This window comes from Pongo abelii, chromosome 19 (assembly GCF_028885655.2).
Source record: "Pongo abelii isolate AG06213 chromosome 19, NHGRI_mPonAbe1-v2.0_pri, whole genome shotgun sequence".
NCBI lineage: Eukaryota > Metazoa > Chordata > Mammalia > Primates > Hominidae > Pongo > Pongo abelii.
Window position 1 is genome coordinate 6,602,289 of NC_072004.2, and position 20,205 is coordinate 6,622,493.

Below are 20,205 nucleotides of genomic sequence, written 5' to 3' on the forward strand. Positions count from 1 at the left end.
GTCATATCAACCTGGTGTGAATCTCAGCTCTGATGTTGAGCGATTGACCTAGCCTCTCTCTGCCTCCATTTTCTCTGTTTTTTCTTTTCATTTTTCTTTTTTGAGGCAGAGTCTCACTCTGTCACTGCCTCTGTTTTCCATAGCAAAATGGAGTTAATAATGCTTACATGAGGGATTAAAACGAAGACAATGCCTACCTAATGCTTAGAATGGTGCCTGGAACATAGACAATGTTGAAACAGTCCTTCATTCTTCCCTCCTATCACTGTGATCATCAGTACCACCACACACTGCTTCTCATTTAGTGCCTGAATTTTAGAGCCTGCCTGGAGGCTGGAGCCCTGCCTGGACATTTCCCTTAATCTTGTTATCCTCCTCAGAGAGGCGGCACCCACCCCATTGGCAGACTCCACGGGAATTCTCTGGGCCTGCTTGTCATCACTCCAGATGTTGTTTAGAGTTCTGTTAGCACAGCTGTTTCTAGGGTCTGTAAAAACTCTAAGGACCCCGGGGAGGATACACACCAGACTGGGTCTGGGCTCACACCACCCTGCATCCCCAGAGCCTCCCTGGACGCTGTTTGCAAAGTCCTCACCGCCTGGAAGTCCAGGAGCCATTTTTAGGGAACAACATTCAAGCTCAACACGGCAAGTTCCCTCTTTCCTGCACGGGAGGACCAGAAAGGAGCCGGAGATGGGGGAGAAGGGTGGGAGGTGGATGGTTTGGAAAAGGGATGGAGACCCAGACAGAACGAAGCCAGCCAGCCAGGGAACAAGCTGCTGTGCTGCCCAGGAGAGGCCTGGCCTCAGGCTCCCACCCCCAGGGAGGTAGATGCGGCTGTGACAGCAGCAAAGAATGACGGCCAAGGGCGACAGCAGGGGCTGGCCGTGCTGTAAAGGGGCTTCCTGGGAGGGTCCAGCCACAGGAATCAATGGGAAATCCTGAGTCGAGAATTCTGAAGATCTCCTCCCTCCCTGAAGCTGTGGGCTGGGCCGTCGGAAAACTTTCAGTTTTGTTTCCTTGCCCGCAAGAAACGAAACTCAACCGAAAGACTCCAGAGAGCAGAAGATGGAAGGAGACTTCTCGGTGTGCAGGAACTGGTAAGAAAGCACTTTCTCCAGCGGCAGACCCGGGCTGGCGAGGGAGAGACGCAGACGACATAGGGCTGTTTCTGAAGGGAGCAGAAAATGGTTCCTGCATAAAAACATTTAGGAGGACAAGCAGCTAGAGACCGCGGGACCCAAGGGTAGGAGGGTTTAAACTTGCTAATCTCTGGGTGGGGGTGGGCAGCATTACCTCCACTTCACTGCAGCCCCTTCCCCGCAAATGGTAGGCTTTCTGGGACAGCTCTGAAGCCAAATAGCCCGGCCAGTGGTCCCAACTGGGCTACTCATACTTGTGAGACCTTGGGTCCTAATTTGGGGTTCTGATACTACGACCTTCACATCCATCTGTGAAAGAAAGGGTCCCACTGAGATTCTCCAGGACTACTCTCACCCTCCTTGGAAAGGGAGCCGTGGGGCAGGGCAGGGGGGACAGAGCAGGGGGCTGGGACCACACCTCTAACGGGGGGCGGAATCTGACCGGTCAAAAAGCCCCATTCTCAAAGCTCCCTACCTGTGGCAGGGACCTGAGTGGACCCTCCTCAGAGAGCTTTGCTCCAGCCAGACCCTTCAAGTACTGTGGTTTCTCAACCAGCCCAGGAAGAGCAGGGGGAGAAGGGACCAGGTCAGGCAGAGGAGAGAGAGCAGAGGAAGGGAAATTGATGCTGCCTGTGTGCCCGCTGTGTGCAGAGCAGAAGCAAAGAGCTTGTTCAGATCAAGAGGAGTGAGGCTTTGACAGTCCCTCTCGGAGCATGTCCCATGTGCCAGGAGCATGTCCCATGTGCCAGGAACATGGGCATGTAACTCTTCTCGTCCTCTGGGCCTTTACGGCTACGGCCACCCCATTTCCCTTCTCCCGAGCTGCCACAAGCAAGAGCTGATGGAAATGAAAGGGGTCATTTCTTTCCTTCTTCTTCTTCTTCTTTTTTTTTTTTTTTAAGATGGAGTTTCGCTTCTTTTTGCCCAGGCTGGAGTGCAATGGCGCGATTTCAGCTCACTGCAACCTCCACCTCTTGGGTTCAAGTGATTCTCCTGCCTCAGCCTCCCGAGTAGCTGGGATTACAGGTGTGCACTACCATGCCCGGCTAATTTTGTATTTTTTTAGTAGAGATGAGGTTTCACCATGTTGGCCAGGCTGGTCTCTAACTCCTGACCACAGGTGATCCACCCACCTCGGCTTCCCAAAGTGCTGGGATTACAGGCGTGAACCACCACACTTGGGTAATTTTGTATTTTTTAGTAGAGACCGGGTTTCTCCATGTTGGTCAGGCTGCGCTTGAATTCCCGACCTCAGGTGATCTGCCGGCCTTGGCCTCCCAAGTGCTGGGATTACAGGCGTGAACCACCACACTTGGCTAATTTTGTATTTTTTAGTAGAGACCGGGTTTCTCCATGTTGGTCAGGCTGCGCTTGAATTCCCGACCTCAGGTGATCTGCCGGCCTCGGCCTCCCAAGTGCTGGGATTACAGGCGTGAGCCACCACACCCAGCCGAAAGGGGGCACTTGTTGGCAAAGAGGACGGTTAGAGAAAAACGCCCTGCCCAGAAAGTGGGAGGCTCAGAACCCTTCCTTCATTGTGGTCTCCAGGAAGAACCTCAGAGTCTCTGTGAGTTAGTGCAGGTGAACCTGAAGGCAGAGGAGACTCGGGAAGCTCTCGCTTTGGAGATTCTGGAAGTTGGCATGGCCCTGGCAGGAAGCATGAGCCTAGCAGGGCTGCGTTCCTAACACTGTGGACCAAACAGGGGCACCAGAAAACAAGAAAAAAGATTCAAGAGAATTTGGCACTTCTCTCGAATTAGTTAAATTGAAATAATTTAATTATTTACGTTATTTAAAATGAAATGTTTCATTTTAAAAACAGCCTTATAGAGGTATAATTGACCTACAATAAACCTCACATTTTAAAGGGTAGCAATTGATAAGTTTTGGCCTATGTTATATACATCCATGAAACACCATCCCCGTAATTGAGATAATGAAGCTCCCTGTCACCCCAAAAGCCTCCCCTATGCCCCTTTGTAATTCCTCCCTCTTGCTCCTTCCCATGCCCCGCCCCAGCAACGTAAGAGCTCTGTAGAACGCCCTTATTCTTATTAGATGCTGCCGCACTGTTCTGATTTTGGACCCACACAGGGAGTGTGGGGCAGGTGGTGTCACCATCATCACATGTTCAGTGCTTAAGGCCTCTGGAGACCTAGCCCTGGGTGTGAAATACAGCTCCATGTTTTATAATATGAAAATAAGTTTATTTTCCTATCCCCCCACCTTGACCCTGTAGCAAAAGACATGTAGCCTCTGCCCACTTCACTCTCCATGAGGCTTACTGCCTGCGGTTCCTGGTCCTGTGTCCGGAGTGTGAGGAGCCTGTCCCCAAGGAAACCATGGAGGAGCACTGCAAGGTTGAGCACCAGCAGGTGAGGAGGCGGCAGGGAGGATGGGGTCTGGGAGTCAAGGTGAGTGTTCAGTCCTCCCTGCAGGTGAGATGGGGTCTGGGAGGGGCAAGTGTTCCTTCCTCCCTACAGGAAAGATGGGGTCTGGGAGTCAGGGAATGGGTCCAGTCCTCCCTGCAGGAGAGATGGGGTCTGGGAGTTGGGGTGAGGGCTGGGGACTTAAGGCAAGGGTCCAGTCCCCCAGGCAGAGACTCACTTGAGGGCCATGGGAAGTCATTTAGCCCCTCCACACGAAGGCCCATGGAAAGGAAATGTTAATCCTGCCTTTTTCATGCTAATCTGAGTCTACCTCCAGTTTTCCCATTTCCAATCCTTTCCCTACAGGCTTATGGATCTGGCATAGGCAAGAGGTTCTGGTTTCAGGAAAGACTGGCTGTTCTCTTGAGATCTGTAAAGAGAGGATGTGAAAAAGGAAGGTCCTGAAAGGCAGTCAGATGGAGCCCTGTTTCCCACCTTTCCATGTCCATTCCTCCTGGGGCCCCTGATCTGTCTCTCTGGAGATACTGAAGCTCAGGCAGCCATTGCCAACTCAGACTGGTCTGACAAACACTTCTTGAACACTGGGCTGGGTGCTAGAGAGAGACTGAGGTAGCCACACCGGATCCCTGCCCTCTGGGAGTTCACAGACCCAAACCCGGAACACCGTGAGCCAAAGTGGATGTGGGGCGGGCTCAGGGTGCTGGGTGGACCCACATCTGGTGTGTGTGTATGTGTGTGTGTTTAGGTTGGGTGTACGATGTGTCAGCAGAGCATGCAGAAGTCCTCGCTGGAGTTTCATGAGGTAAGAGCCCCATGTGATTTCTCCTTTACAGCCAAATAGACCAACCTGAGAAAAGGAGAGGAAGCGGAAACGGGAGGCCAGTAATAGAGATTTCCACCTGACCACTCTTTTCACCCCATGAGGCTTGGAGAGCAGTGGAGAACTAGCCCACCGCATAACACAGGTCCTCCTGTCCCCCAGATACTGGTCAGAAGGGCTTTCCATGGTCCATGAGTCCAGCAGAGCTCAGATCCCCTGAGGGCAGTCCCCCACTCTGGCCCTTCTCATCTGCTTTCTCGTATTGGCCCCAGTTTCCTAGGGAGATGGGCATAAGTCCTTGATCTGCCTACAGTCAAAGAGGCCAGTGATCGGCCGGGTGCAGCGGCTCACGCCTATAATCCCAGCACTTTGGGAGGCCAAGGCAGGCGGATCACGAGGTCAGGAGTTCGAGACCAGCTTGACCAACATGGTGAAACCCCGTCTCTACTAAACATACAAAAATTAGCCGGGCGTGGTGCACACCTGTAGTCCCAGCCACTCACTCGGGAGGCTGAGGCTGGAGAATCGCTTGAACCCGGGAGGCGGAGGTTGCAGTGACCCAAGATCAAGCCACTGCACTCCAGCCTGGGCGACACAGTGAGACTCTGTCTCAAAAAAAAAAAAAAAAAAAAAAGGCCAGTGATCATGCCCTTCCTGCTACCTCCCACAGGCCAATGAGTGCCGGGAGCGCCCTGTTGAGTGTAAGTTCTGCGAACTGGACATGCAGCTCAGCAAGCTGGAGCTCCACGAGTCCTACTGTGGCAGCCGGACAGAGCTCTGCCAAGGCTGTGGCCAGTTCATCATGCGCCGCATGCTCGCCCAGCACACAGATGTCTGTCGGAGTGAACAGGCCCAGCTCGGGAAAGGTGAGCACACAAACTGGGGCAGAAGAGAGACGTTCCAAGGGCCAGAGCCTTTCCTGGATGGGATGTAAGGAAGGGAAGCTCTCAACAGGATGGATGACAAGTGTATTTGCTGTATAGGTCTCAATTCATCTGGCTATTCTAATTCTAAACCATGCCTCAGAGTGGCCTTCCTGTGTGTCTGCTGTGGTCTTCAAATGACTGGTCCAGGGAGACCAGGAGGCCGGGGCTAGAGCCTGGCTGCCACGAAGTTGAGTAAAGAGGCCATGGAGAAGGCTGGGCAGGTGGCTCATGCCTGTAATCCCAGCACTTTGGGAGGCCGAGGCAGGCAGATCACCTGAGGTCGGGAGTTCGAGACCACCTTGACCAACATGGAGAAACCCTGTCTCTACTAAAAATACAAAATTAGCCCGGCGTGGTGGTGGACGCCTGTAGTCCCAGCTACTTGGGAGACTGAGGCAGGAGAATCGCTTGAACCTGGGAGGCAGAGGTTGCAGTGAGTCGAGATCGTGCCATTGCACTCCAGCCTGGGCAACAAGAGCAAAACTCTGTCTCAAAAAAAAAAAAGGGACCATGGGGAGTCCTAGGAAACAGGAGGCTTTCTTTGAGCACCTCTAGCACAATCCTAGCCTGGCAGAGATCCATTGCATCCTTTTACAGATGAGAAACCTACACACAGAATAAAGCAGGGGCTTGCTAGAGGCAAAAATAAGACTGGACTCCCACACTTCCTGGCACTGAATCTAGGGCTTTTTCCATTATCAGCAATGGCCAGAAGGGAGCTAGTGATGGCTCCTGGCCTGGGGGCCTATGTATTGGCTGCCTGGTACCATTTTATGTTCAGTTGACTCACTCACCTCTTTATGAGGGTGCATTTACTGTCACACAACCACCAGTGTGACAGATCCTTTGGTGTCTTTGCTAGCTGTTTTGGTAACATGGCAACATGGGGGAGAGCCTAAAACTCCCCAGACAGTAACCCTCTCCTGATAAACAATCGACCCAAGGGCAAAACTGGCCAATGGAAACCTGAAAATTGTGAGAGTCATGTACATTTCCTTCATCCTAGCATGGCTGGACGTCAACAGAATCAAACACGGTCTTCAACACAACTTCAGTGCAACACAACACAATACAACACAGTTTCAACACCATCAACAAAGATGTGTTTGACCAACACCTGGTCTGATCACAGAGCCTGGAAACTGGTGCAATGAAAGAGCACAGTCAGATTGGAAAGGGTTGGCATCCGCGGCTACAGCTACATTCATCTCCTTAGAAACCAGTCCTGCTCCAGGAAAATGTCTCTCCATTACGGTTGCTGCTGCCCTGAGTGCACATCTGTGGCCGTAAAGTAAATGATGTGGGTGACTTGGCCAAGAGTTGCCTGTGTGGTCAAGGATGCCGGCAGCGCAGGAAAGTCAAGACCAGGCAGGCCCGGGGGGCAGTTCATGCTCATGAGGACAGGCCACGTAGGCAGTTGTGGGAGAGCTGGGCCAGCCATTGACAAGGACAATCATTTGTGGTGTTGTCTCTCTGCTTATTCAGGGGAAAGAATTTCAGCTCCTGAAAGGGAAATCTACTGTCATTATTGCAACCAAATGATGCCAGAAAAGTATTTCCACCATATGGTGAGTAGCAATTAGTAATTTTCTAATGGTGCCAATAGTTCATCCACATTCTGAAAAGTATGATAGGTAAGGCAGATTCTGGGCCCAATTTTACATAGCATGGATATTAAAGGGTCCCATATTTATTTTTTGCTTTGTTCAAAAAGATAGTTTAGTGACTTGCTTAGGCTAATCAAGCACACACAACTGGTCTTCATTTGTGCTCAGCCCTTCAAAGGGGCCTCCCCCTTACCACTCCCAACACCCCCTGATCACCTCTGACCATCTCCAACCTTCATGGCCTGGACATTGCAATTTGGTCCTCAATTGGGCCTGTCTTACTGTTTTCAGTCCCCTGTGGGAGTCTTCTCTATTAAACTGTGAGCTTCCTGCAAAACTGAATGACTTTTTCCATTTTCCTGACATCAGGGCTTGGTGCAAAAAGAGGACTCTGTAGAGATGCAGTTATGTGATTGACTGACTGACTGATTTTGCCTGGGAACACTCACAGGCTCTTCCCTCCATACCCCCTAAGCGCCTTTTAGTGCATTGCTGTGCCAACTTGCTCCCTTCTTTTGCACAGAATGGAGCATTTCCCCTTTGGGAAACTTACCAAGGCTTCTCTCCAAAGAACTCTTCTTCTCCTTGGGCAGAAAGTTGTTTACCTTTCTTAACACTTCAGTTCCTAAAACTACAGAATATCAAAACTGAAGAAACCATAGAGATGATCCAGCTTTTTGCTCTTTTTTTTTCTTTTTACTATTATGGTAAACCACATATAATGTAAAATTTGCCATCATTATAGAGACATTTGGTACATTCGCAATGTTGTGCAATCTGGTTCTAGAATATTTTCATCATTCCGAAAAGAAATCCTATACCCATTAGCAGATACTATCCATTCCCTCATCTTCCCAGTTCCTGGCAACCACTAATCGGCTTTCTATCTCTATGGATTTGTCTATTCTGGACATTTCACGTCAATGGAGTCATATAACATGTGATCTTATGTAACCATCTTCTTTTACTTACTATAACATTTTCAAGGTTCACCCATGTTGTAGTTGTGGCATGTATCAGCACTTCATTCCTTTTAATGGCCTTTTCTTTTTTTTTGAGACAGGGTCTCACTCTGTTGCCCAGGCTGGAATGCAGTGGCGTGATCTCGGCTCACTGCAACCTCTGCCTCCCAGGTTCAAGCGATTCTCCTGCCTCAGCCTCCCAAGTAGCTGGGACTACAGGTGCCTGCCACCATGCCCGGCTAATTTTTGTATTTTTTTTTTTAGTAGAGACGGGTTTTTACCGTGTTGGCCAGGCCGGTCTCAAACTCCTGACCTCAGGTGATCCACCCTCCTCGGCCTCCCAAAGTTAATGGCCTTTTTACCATCATCCCACATTTTGTTTCTCTACTCGTTGGTAAACATTCGGATTGTTTCCACCTTTCAGCTGTTTGCTTTTTGAAGTGCAGTCTGTGGACCAGCTGCATGAGCATCACCTAGAATCCTGTTAGAAATGCAGAATCTCAGGCCCTCCCGCTAGAAATGCTAAATCAGAATATGCAGGGTCACACAATTTCCCAGGCATTTCAAGTCTGAGATGCGCTGCCCCAGCCACAGGATTCTCAGCCTCGGCTGTACATGGAAATCACCTACTGACTTGTTTTCCTTACTACTGATGTTTATTCGATTCTATAAGTGGTCCATGTCTTCTGTTTGAATGAGAAAATACTTGGTGAGCACCAAAACAAGAGTGAAGCTGACTACTTCCCTTCAAATGTCCAGCCTGGCAACCAGGGCACCTACACACTTATTTGAAGGCTACAGGGAAGTGGGGAGCTCCAATACACATGGAACTGGATTTGTGCTCAGAAACTCTGAATTTTAGTTCTGCTCTGCCGCTTACTGGCTGTGTAACCTCTCTGAGTTTCTTTCTTCTTTTGAGGAAAATGGGGATAATGGTTTATCTCCTTATTCAGGAAAAGAACACATCCACAACCAGCCAACACCAGATCTATCTCCTTGGCAGCATCCACACTCACTTACTTTGCCTTCCCACCTCTTAACCATAGAGGAGCTTTCTGTGTGCCTCTCTAAAGCCTATCCCCTCCTACTGGTATACTATATCCTCTCTTTTTGCCTACACAAAGTCACACAAGTTTTTTGCTACACTGCTCCAGCAATTCTGCCCTCTCTGTCCTGCAACTGAGAGAGGTTAAATGAGCTGTACACACAGGCAACAACAAAGTCTCAAAACTCTAGGATGTCCTAACATTTCTTACAATAAGTTTTTAAAGGGGTACCACTATTGAATATTTATATATCAATGGCCTTGCACGAAAAGAATTTTCTTTTAAATTTTGAAAATTAAGGATTGAAATCATGTATACTAGGTGGTTTTGTGGTTTTCAGTCTTTAACTTTTTATTAATATGACCCAAAGCCAGAAAAACATGGAATATTTCTGATCCCATTTTCCTATAAGCTACCATCTTGTTTCTTTGTTCCCCTCCGTAGAAAAACATTTGAACTAGTTGTCTGTAAGTCACTGCCTCCATGTTTTCTTCTCCCATTCTTATTCCCGCTCCAGTCTGGCTCTCCATTGTAACCAAATCTGCTCTTGTCAAAATCAATGACCTCTGCATTGCTAAATCCAATGCTCAGTTCTCAGTTATCAATTTATGGGAAGCATTTACTGCTCATCACTCCCTCTTCCTCAATGCACTTTCTCGGCTTCCAGTGTACCACATTTTCATGGTTTTCAAGGACATTGGTGGTCTCTCATTCTCTACCTCCCCAACCTCTTAATTTTGGGGGGCCCCAGGGCTTAGTCTCTGGTCTCTTCTCTACCTATATTCACTGCCTTGATTATTTCATCCCACCTCCTGATATTTAAAAATGCCATATGTAAGGTGGGGCGTGGTGGCTCAGGCCTGTAATCCCAGCACTTTGGGAGGCTGAGGCAGGAGGATCACAAGGTCAGGAGATCGAGACCATGCTGGCTAACACAGTGAAATCTCGTCTCTACTAAAAATACAAAAAATTAGCCGGGTGTGGTGGTGGGTGACTGTAGTCCCAGCTACTCGGAAGGCTGAGGCGGGAGAATGGTGTGAACCCAGGAGGCGGAGCTTGCAGTGAGCCGAGATCACGCCACTACACTCCAGCTGGGGTGACAGAGCAAGACTCCATCTCAAAAAATAGATAAATAAATAAAAATAAAAAATAAAAAAACGCCATATGTAGTCAGACACTTCCAAATTTATATCTCAGTCTGGGCTTTTCTCCCCAAACTCTAGATTTGTATATTACTATTTACTGCATCTTCACTTGAATGCTTGATAGACATCTTAAATGTAACACATCTGAAATGGAATCCTCTCTGCCACAGCTTGGCCCATCTCAGTTGATGGCAACTGTATCTTTCCAGTTGTTCAGGCCAAAATCTCAGGTTCACTCTCGACTTCTCTTTCCCTCCGTGTTGCTACCCTGGTATGAACCATCATCTTCTCTAGCCCAGATGCTGCAGCAGTCTCCTAAACGGTCTTCCTACTTCTCATCTTGCCCCCTACAGTCTATTCTCATCACAGAGGTCAACGTGATCCCTTAAAGATACAAGTCGGATTGTTTGGCTCCTCTGTTCAGATCTCTGTACTGATACTAGCCCCATTTTATGCAAACTCAAAACTACAGTGGCCTTAGAGGTCTATGTCATCTTTGCCTAGCTTCTTATCTCATCACCTCTTTGATCTCATGTACTACTCCTGTTCAGCTCACTGGCCTCCTGATTGTCTCTTGAGCATACCATGCCTTAGGGCCTTTTCACTGGCTACTGCCTCTGGCTGGAAGCTACCTCCTCACCTTCCCCACCTTATTCCAGGAGCTAACTCTCTCACTTCTCTCAAGTCTTCGCCCAGATGAAACCTTCTCAAGGAGATGTACCACAACAACCTATTTAAAATTGCAACCCCTTCTCCATCACATATTTACCAACCCCTTACCTTCTTCTATTATTTTTTTCCATAGCATTTGCCAACTTCTAACATATTATCTAATTTACTTACTTGTTTTGAACCTTGTTCATTGTCTCCCACCACCTCAGAAAAACTATAAGCCCCACTGGTCCCCTTCATGCTAACTATTCCTCACACACAAATACTCTACTTTAACTTTTAGCTGTTTCTTCTGGTAATCACTTCATGTGTCTAAAGCACCTTCTTATATTTTTTCCAATTTTAGATATTACCTATTGACTCATAAGGATTTAGGAATATAGATTTCACTTTTTTATACCACCCATCCCACACACACCCCTCCAAAGTTCTTCATTTCATCCTTCCAATGTATTGATTTCACTCATTCTGGTTAAATAAATATTCTGTATTACATTAGTATAACCATGTAAACATTATAAATGCTTTTCCACATGAGCTGTGATTATGTGTGCTTTCTCCTACAACTTTCTGTTTTCCCTGGACTTAATAATTGCTTCGGTTTTTCATTTGCTTCACTTTCTAGGTACCTACCACTAAATCATCCCTAAAATTCTCTACCAGATCTGAAAATTCCCCTGAGTACAACTAAACACATCAGATAGTCTATCCATTTCATTTTGGGAGCATGATATGCCCCAGGCTTGATGATTAGCTGTTGGTCTGGAATTTCTTCCACTCTCTCCACAGTTGTAGTTCTGATTCCCAAATCTCAGGTCTCATCTTTCTCTTTCTTAGGTTACTCCTTGTTTGATAGAACATATCCCCAAATAGTTTCTTGAGAAAGAAACCATGAGAGGCAAATTTTTTAGGCCTTATATGTCTGAAAATGATAGCTTGGGTGCCTATAGAATCTATCGACCATCTTAATTTGTTTTTTAAAAATTTTATTACAATTCTGATTTGGCCACTACACACTGTATACATGTATTAGAAGATCACTCTGTATTCTATAAGTATGTATCCTTATTACTTGTCCACTAAAAATAAAAGAAATAAAATTGATTACAAAAACTTTCAAACAAATATGACAGTAGAAAGTTAATACAATAAACGTTCATGTATTTACTCCCCACATACAACAGTTGTTCTAAACAAGGTGAATAAGAATAAATCTACTCTTAGATACATTACAGGTAAAAGGCAAAGGTTGATTTCTTTGAAATCAACCAAAGAAGATTACAAGCAAAGGAATGGCAGTTAGGCTGAAAGCAAATATATCAACAGCAATAATAGAAGTTGGTATGCAGTGGAATAATCTTCAAAGTGCTAAGAGAAAATAGCTGTTAACGTGTGGAAATCAAAAGTTTTCCAGACTTGAACTATTCTTTGTTTTCTTTATTCTAAAGTATGTTAAAGCAAATCCAAGACATCCTGTTATTTCACCATCATTCTTTAATATCTCAAAAATAGTCATTTTCTTAATCACAATGCCTTTATCACTCTCAATGATATTAACAATAATTTTCCCCCATCGTTTTGGGGCCTTGCATTTACCACTCTTCTTCATTACTACTGCTGGTGCTGCTGCTGCTTGCTTCTCCTTTGTCTTCTATTGGATTGAGCAAGATTTCTTCATGCTCTTTCTTCTTTTCTACTGATTCGGCAATTTTACATTTATTTCTATCATTTCAGTAGTTACCCTTAACATTTGAATATAAATACTTGACTTAATAAAGTCGAAAGTTAGTCATTATCTCTACTCGCCTTACAGTGTATAGATTTGAGAACATGTTAATGCTGATCATCTACTCCTATTTTACATGAAAATGCTGCCAGAATTTTGTTTCATTTTGCTTTCATACTACCCCTCTTTACTGATTATTGTTGTTATTTATGTAACTCATGCCTGTTTAGATATACTCACAAATTTTTTGTTTTTGCTTTTTCTCTTCCTTTTTTTTTTTCTTGAGACAGAGTCTCACTCTGTTGCCCGGGCTTGAGTGCAGTGGCATGATCTTGGCTCACTGCAGCCTTCGCCTCCTGGGTTCAAGCAGTTATCCTGCCTCAGCCTCTCAAGTAGCTGGTACTACAGGTGTGTGCCACCATGTCTGGCTAATTTTTGTATTTTTAGTAGAGATGGGTTTTTCCATGTTGGCCAAGCTGGTCTCAAACTCCTGACCTCACATAATCTGTCCACCTCGGCCTCCCAAAGTTCTAGGATTACAGGCATGAGCTACTGTGCCCGGCTGGATATACTCACAAGTTTACCCTTCCCTTTGCTCACATTCTTCCTTGGATCCCAAGCTTTCCTTCTGGGTATGATTTCTCTCTTCCTGAAATACATCTCAGTAGTTTCTTCACCAAGAACCTTGAGTAGTAAATCTTTAGTTGCCTGAAAATATGCTTTTTGTTTTTTTGCATCCATGACTGATAGTTTAGCTGGATATCAAAATCTAGATTAACAGCTATTTTTTCTTATCATTTTGAAGATTATTCCACTGCCATCCCACTTCTGTTATTGCTGTTGATGTATTCTCTTTCGGTCTAATTGCCATTCCTTTGTATGTAATCTTTATATTTGGTTGATTTCAAGATCCTCTTTGCCTTTTACCTGTAATGTGTTTAAGAGTAGTTTTATTTTTATTCATTCTGTTCAGAACAATGTACTCAAATGTGTTTGCTTTTCTCCTGCTCAGGATTTCTCTTTCTTTAATATAAAGATTTATGTCACTAATCAGGTCTGAAATTTCTCATCTACTATCTCTCTGAATTCCCAATATTCCCCAACTCTCCCACATTCTCTCAGCTCTCCTGCTGGAACATAACACATGTGTGTTAAGCATTCTCATTCTAGCTTCATAACTGTCTCTTTTTTTTTCATGTAATCTTGACCCTTTTAATAGCCTTATGTCTCTTAACCTTTCATATTTTCTCTATTTCTATCTCCTATATTCTGGGTAATTTCCTCAAATTATCTCCAAGTTCATTCATTCTTTCTTGGCCAAATCTAATCTGCTGTTTTCAGCCCATCCATTTAGGTTCAACACCTGCATTTTTCATGTCTAGAAGTTCAATTTATCTTCTTTCAAATTTGCCTATTTTTGTTCTCACTACAAAAAAAAGATAGGTATGTGAACTGATGGATGTGTTAACTTGATTTAATCATCCCACAATGTGTACATATTAAAATGTCACATTGTACCCCATAAATATATAAAGTTATTCTTTGTTAATTAAAAATTAGAAAAGTTCAACTTTGCCTGTTCTGTTTTTCATGAGATGTTATTCTTTTCCCGGATTTAATCTTTTTTAATTAATTTATTTTACAGTCTCTATCCTATAGTTGCATTACCTGAACTTCTTGGAGGTTAATCTTACTACTTTTGTGTCTGTGACTCTTACTTAAGGTGGATTGCTTCCTTGTGTGTTTGTAATTTTGGATTGTGAGTTTCTATCTGGCAGGACTCTACCTATGAGGAACCTCTATGATCTATTTTGAGGCTATTGTCCCTCCAGAGGAATTTTGTGATTGCTTCTGCCAGACCTCTCAACATTTATGTTAATTCTTCTGCTCAGGGATTCCCAGACCATGAGGCTAAAGTAAATCCTAATCCCAAACACAGGAATGGCATGGACCTGTGATTGTGAGTTTTCAGGGGCGTGAGTTTTCGTCTCCACACTCAAAATACCGACCCAAGAAAGAAAAGCTTCCTTGCCACTTTCCTTTTCTCATTAGCTGATACTTTTCCTCTTACCCACCATAATTTACCCTTTAAAGTTTCCAGCTTTATGCAGGGTCAATAGAGTCTTACTTCCAATTCCCCACCTGTGTGGATGGGACTTTCCTGTCATCCAAGCCCCTAGTTACAAAGTTGACCCTACATCTCCCATAAGCAGTGTCAACTCCTGTGCTTAACCAGTCCATTTGTGCTGCTATAACAGGATGCCACAGACAGAGTAGTAATAAAGAGCAGGAATTTATTTCGAACAGCTCTGAAGACTGGGAAGTTCAAGATCAAGGCACCACCATTTGGTGTCTGGTGAGGGCCTTCGTGCTGCCTCCTAGCATGGTAGAAAGCAAAAGAGTAGAAGGCTGTAGCCAAATGCTTCATGAAGCCTCTTTTATAAGGACCCTAATCCCATTAAAAAGGGTGGAGCTTTCATGATCTAATCACCCCAAAGGCCCCACCTCTTAATACCATCACGTTGGCAGCACCTGAATTTTGGAGGAGACACATTCAAACCATAGCAACAGGTCAGACCTTCATTCCTGGAATGCAAAATTTTCTTTCTTTCCTGCAAAGCCAGCTATTAAATTGAATGTCTGTCACATTTTATACACCATATAAAAGTGTTTACAGTGGGAATTTTTTGTGTTATCTAGTCTACTGTATTTTCTGACCATTAAAGCTGAAGTCGTTTTAAAATTTGATGTATTATTCACAATTGCAGGGTAAATGTTGTCCAGACTCAGAGTTTAAGAAACACTTTCCTGCTGGAGAGCCAAAAATTCTTCCTTCATCTCCTCCAAGTCAAGCTGCTGAAAATCAAACTTCCACAATGGAGAAAGATGTTCGTCCAAAGACAAGAAGTAGAAACAGATTTCCTCTTCATTCTGAAAGTTCACCAAAGAAAGCACCAAGAAGCGAAAACAAAACCTTGGATCCACTTTTGATGTCAGAGCCCAAGCCCAGGACCAGCTCCCCTAGAGGAGATAAAGCAGCCTATGACATTCTGAGGAGATGTTCTCAGTGTGGCATCCTGCTTCCCCTGCCGATCCTAAATCAACATCAGGTACTCAGCCTCTGTTCTCTGCTTACCTTGCTGGGAACCATCCGCACAGTGTCTTAAAAAAATCCAAGACCTGAAAGATGTTGACAAATGTTGTGGCTGAAAAGGCCCTTTTCTCTGACTGCCACTTCTCTGGGTGCCCAAATGCACTCTCTCGTAGCACTTCCCACCTGGTTTATTTGCATCACCTCCGAGAGACTGAGTCACCTTTGACTCAAGCCAGGTCTTTGAAGGTAGAGCCAGGTCCCTCTTCTCTGTGTCTCCAGCTTCTAGGCCAGGGATTGATTTGGAGCAAGTGCTCCAAAACTGTTGAGTAAATGAAGGAAGCAGAGGATACCCAGTCTATCTCTCTCATGGTGTAGATATGGCACTGAGGCCCAGAAATGAGATGTCTTGGTCAAGATCCTAAGCCAGTTGGTGGCTTACCTCCAGCAGATCAAGGTTTGCTTCAAGAAGATCAGGGTTTGTAGGCATCTCCCTGAATATCCTGATTTTTATGTCCTAGGTTATTTTCTAGTAATAATAACAACTGGCATTAGAGGTTGTTAACCATTGTGTGCCAGTTACAATACCGAGCTCTTTATAATCTTCATCATAAACAATAGGCATGCATTTTATCTCCATCTGACAGATAAGGTAAAGTAGCTTTCCAAGGACTATACAATTAGAAGGTGGCAGGATCCAGCCTGAGTCCACATGTATATAGCTCCAAAGTTTATGCTCTTAAGCTCCAGATTAAATGCCTCACTTAAAAAAATTTATTTTTTTTCAAAATACATAAGTACTAGATTTTGTTGGAGCTAGTTGATACCATATCATATAAAGAAGTATAACAGCAAAGCTAACCCTACTTCCCCAACCCCGTACCCTGAGATACCAATTTGGACAGTCTTATGGGCATCTTTTCAAAGCTCTATCTTTGCATATACAAACCTAAACAAGCATATACTGGGTTTTACTTGTTTCTTTTTCCACACATATTATCTTACTATACTTTTTACTCTGCCACTTGCCTTTTTCACTTAGTATATGATGCATGCTGCTTACAAAAGACTTAGTACGCCAAAACCTTTTTTTCTAACTTCCTTGTGCATCTATGTATGCACATAAGCATATAATTTGACAAAAATGGGCTAATTTCATATTTGCTGGGGGTGTTACTAGTGCCGTTTTTCCTTGCCTCCCACGATTTGGTATATTTCCTTGCATAATTTTCTCCATCCTTATGTAACAGAGATGCCAGATTTACCAAATAAAAATACAGGACGTTCAGTCAAATTTGAATTTCAGAGAAACAAAGAATTGTTTTTAGTATAAGTATGTTCCATGTAATGATTGTTTTGCTGAAATTAAAATTTAACTAGGGCACCCTGTATTTTATTTAGCAATTTCTTATATAACCACATACAAGCATACACATTTGGAGTCCTGTTATATACATTTTTTTACTTTTTTTTTTTTTTTGACAGAGTCTCACTCTGTCACCCAGGCTGGAATGCAGCGGCGGGACCTCGGCTCACTGCGATCCCTGCCTCCCGGGTTCAAGCGATTCTCCTTCCTCAGCCTCCTGAGTAGCTGGGATTACAGGCACCCACCACCACACCCAGCTAATTTTTGCATTTTAGTAGAGATGGGGTTTCACCATGTTGTCCAGGCTGGTCTTGAAATCCTGACCTCAGGTGATCCACCCGCTTCGGACTCCCAAAGTGCTGGAATTATAAGGCATGAGCCACCATGCCTGGCCAACATTTCTTTACATCCTAATGTAAATTCAGCAATACCCAAGGAAATCCCTACAAGCCAAACAATGTGGCTTAGTTTTAGTTTTATTAATGGCTGCCTAAGATTCCATGGTGTGAGTGTTCTCCCATCTGTCCCTCCACCCAGTGATAGCAACAGGCCCCTGTTAAACTTTGTCGCAAGCTTCCTACACTCCTGGCTCAGTGGGCTCCTGACCTTTTCTATGCCATCACACTCCAGTCTTTGGGCAGGGCTCATGCTCTGTAACAAGGGACAGCAATATTCAGAGATATTCTAGGAGCTAGCACTTCCTACTTTAACCATATCAAACTTTTTTTATATCCATTTCTTAGGAGAAATGCCGGTGGTTAGCTTCATCAAAAGGAAAACAAGTGAGAAATTTCAGCTAGATTTGGAAAAGAAAAGATACTACAAATTCAAAAGATTTCACTTTTAACACTGGCTTTCCTGCCTACTTGCTGTGGTGGTCTTGTGAAAAGTGATGGGTTTTATTCGTTGGGCTTTAAAAGAAAAGGTTTGGCAGAACTAAAAACAAAACCCACGTATCATCTCAATAGATACAGAAAAGGCTTTTGATAAAATTCAACTTGGCTTCGTGTTAAAAACCCTCAACAAACCAGGCGTTGAAGGAACATACCTCAAAATAATAAGAGCCATCTATGACAAAACCACAGCCAACATCATACTGAATGAGCAAAAGCTGGAAGCATTACCCTTGAGAACTAGAACAAGGCACTTCAGTCCTATTCAACATAGTACTGCAAATCCTCACCAGAGCAATCAGGCAAGAGAAAGAAATCAAAGGCAACCAGAAAGAGAGGAAGTCGAAGTATCTCTGTTTGCAGACGATATGATTCTATATCTAAAAAACCCCATGATCCTGGCCCAAAAGCTCCTAGATCTGATAAACAACTTCAGCTAACTTTCAGGAGACAAAATCAATATACAAAAATCAGTAGTATTTTTATACACCAACGACATCCAAGCTGAGAGCCAAATCAAGAACGCAATCCTATTCACAGTTGCCACAAAAAGAATAAAATACCTAGGAATACAGCTAACCAGGGAGATGAAAGATCTCTACAACAAAAATTACAAAACACTGCTGAAAGAAATCAGAGATGACACAAATGGAAAAACGTTCCATGCTCATAGATAGGAAGAATCAATATTGTTAAAATGACCATACTACTCAAAGCAATTGATGGATTCAAGGCTATTCCTATCAAACTACCAATAACATTCTTCACAGAATCAGAAAAAAAAAGCGTTAAAATTTATTTGGAACCAAAAAAGAGCCCAAAAAGCCAAAGCAATCCTAAGCAAAAAAACAAAGCTGGAGGCATCACATTACCCAACTTCAAACTATACTACAGGGCTACAGTAACCAAAACTGCATGATACTGGTACAAAAGCATGGTATTGGTACAAAAGCAGACACATAGATCAATGGAACAGAATAGAGAGCCCAGAAATAAAGCTACACACCTACAATCATCTAATCTTTAACAAAGTTGACAAAAATATGCAATGGGGAAAGAATTCCCCATTTAATAAGTGGTACTGGGATAACTAGCTAGCCATATGCAGAAGATTGAAACTGAACCCCTTCCTTACACCATACACAAAAATCAACTCAAGATGGATTAAAGACTTAAATGTAAAACCCCAAAGTATAAAAACTCTGGAAGATAACCTAGGCAATACCATTCTGGACATAGGAACAGACAAAGATTTCATGACAAAGATCCCAAAAGCAATTGTAACAAAAGCAAAAATTTACAAATGGGACATAATTAAACAGAACTACCATTTGACTCAGCAATTCCATTATTGGTTATATACCCGAAGGAATCTAAATCATTCTGTCATAAAGACATATATATACAAATGTTCACGGCAGCACTATTCACAATAGCAAAGTCATGGAATCAGACTGAATGTCCATCAGTTGTAGAATGGATAAAGAAAATGTGGCGGCTGGGCGTGGTGGCTCACGCCTGTAATTCCAGCACTTTGGGAGGCCGAGGCAGGTGGTTCACCTGAGGTCAGGAGTTTGAGACCAGCCTGGCCAACATGGCGAAACCCTGTCTCTGCTAAAAATATGAAAATTAGCCAGGCGTGGTGGCAAGCGCCCGTCATCCCAGCTACTTGTGAGGCCTAGGCGGGAGAATCACTTGAACCTGGAAGGTGGTGGTTGCAGTGAGCCAAGATCGTGCCACTGCACTCCAGCCTGAGCAACCGAGGAAGACTCTGCCTTAAAAAAAAAAAAAGAAAATGTGGCACATACACACCATGGAATACTATGCAGCCATAAAAAAGGATGGGATCATGTCCTGTGCAGCAACATGGATGGAGCTGGAAGCCATTATCCTAAATGAACTCACTCAGAAACAGAAAACCAAATACCACATGTTCTCACTTATAAGCAGAAGCTAAACATTGAGTACACATGGATACAAAGAAGGGAACCACAGACACTGGGGCCTACACTGGAGCATGGAAGGAGGGTGAGGATCAAAAAACTACCTATCTGATACTATGCTTTTTATCTGGATGATGAAATAATCTGCACAACAAACCCTGGTGACACGCAATTTACCTATATAGCAAGCCTGCACATGTGCCCCTGAACCTAAAAAAAAAAAGTTAAAAGAAAAACGTTTGGATTATTTTCCTTCTTTCGAACAAAGACATTGGTTTGCCCAAGGACTACAAATAAACCAACGGGAAAAAAGAAAGGCTCCAGTTTTGTCTGAAAATTCTGATTAAGCCTCTGGGCGTTACAGCCTGGAGAACCTGGAGAATCCTTCACCCACGGAACCCAGCTTTGTCCCCAAAGAATAAAAACACCACTCTAAAAGCTGCTTTTCCACCTTTCTTTGGGTTCCGCACTGGTTT

General features: G+C 44.2%; 1 protein-coding gene across 3 annotated transcripts; it reads left to right on the top strand.

Moving 5' to 3' along the window:
- Window positions 1–383: 383 nt before the first annotated feature.
- Window positions 384–20,167, top strand: XAF1 (XIAP associated factor 1). 3 transcript variants are annotated; one of them, XM_009251203.3, is made up of 7 exons: window positions 384–1,100; window positions 3,382–3,517; window positions 4,278–4,334; window positions 5,023–5,218; window positions 6,764–6,846; window positions 15,205–15,546; window positions 17,637–20,167. In XM_009251203.3, exons 1-7 carry the CDS (start codon window positions 1,069–1,071, stop codon window positions 17,691–17,693), a joined length of 903 nt encoding a protein of 300 aa, XP_009249478.3. In that variant the 5' UTR covers window positions 384–1,068; the 3' UTR covers window positions 17,694–20,167. The 3 variants fall into 3 exon arrangements, with proteins under 3 accessions (XP_009249478.3, XP_063574451.1, XP_063574452.1); XM_063718381.1 differs by having other exon boundaries at window positions 4,302–4,334; XM_063718382.1 differs by lacking the exons at window positions 384–1,100; window positions 6,764–6,846 and having other exon boundaries at window positions 3,417–3,517.
- The last annotated feature ends 38 nt before the right edge of the window (window positions 20,168–20,205 follow it).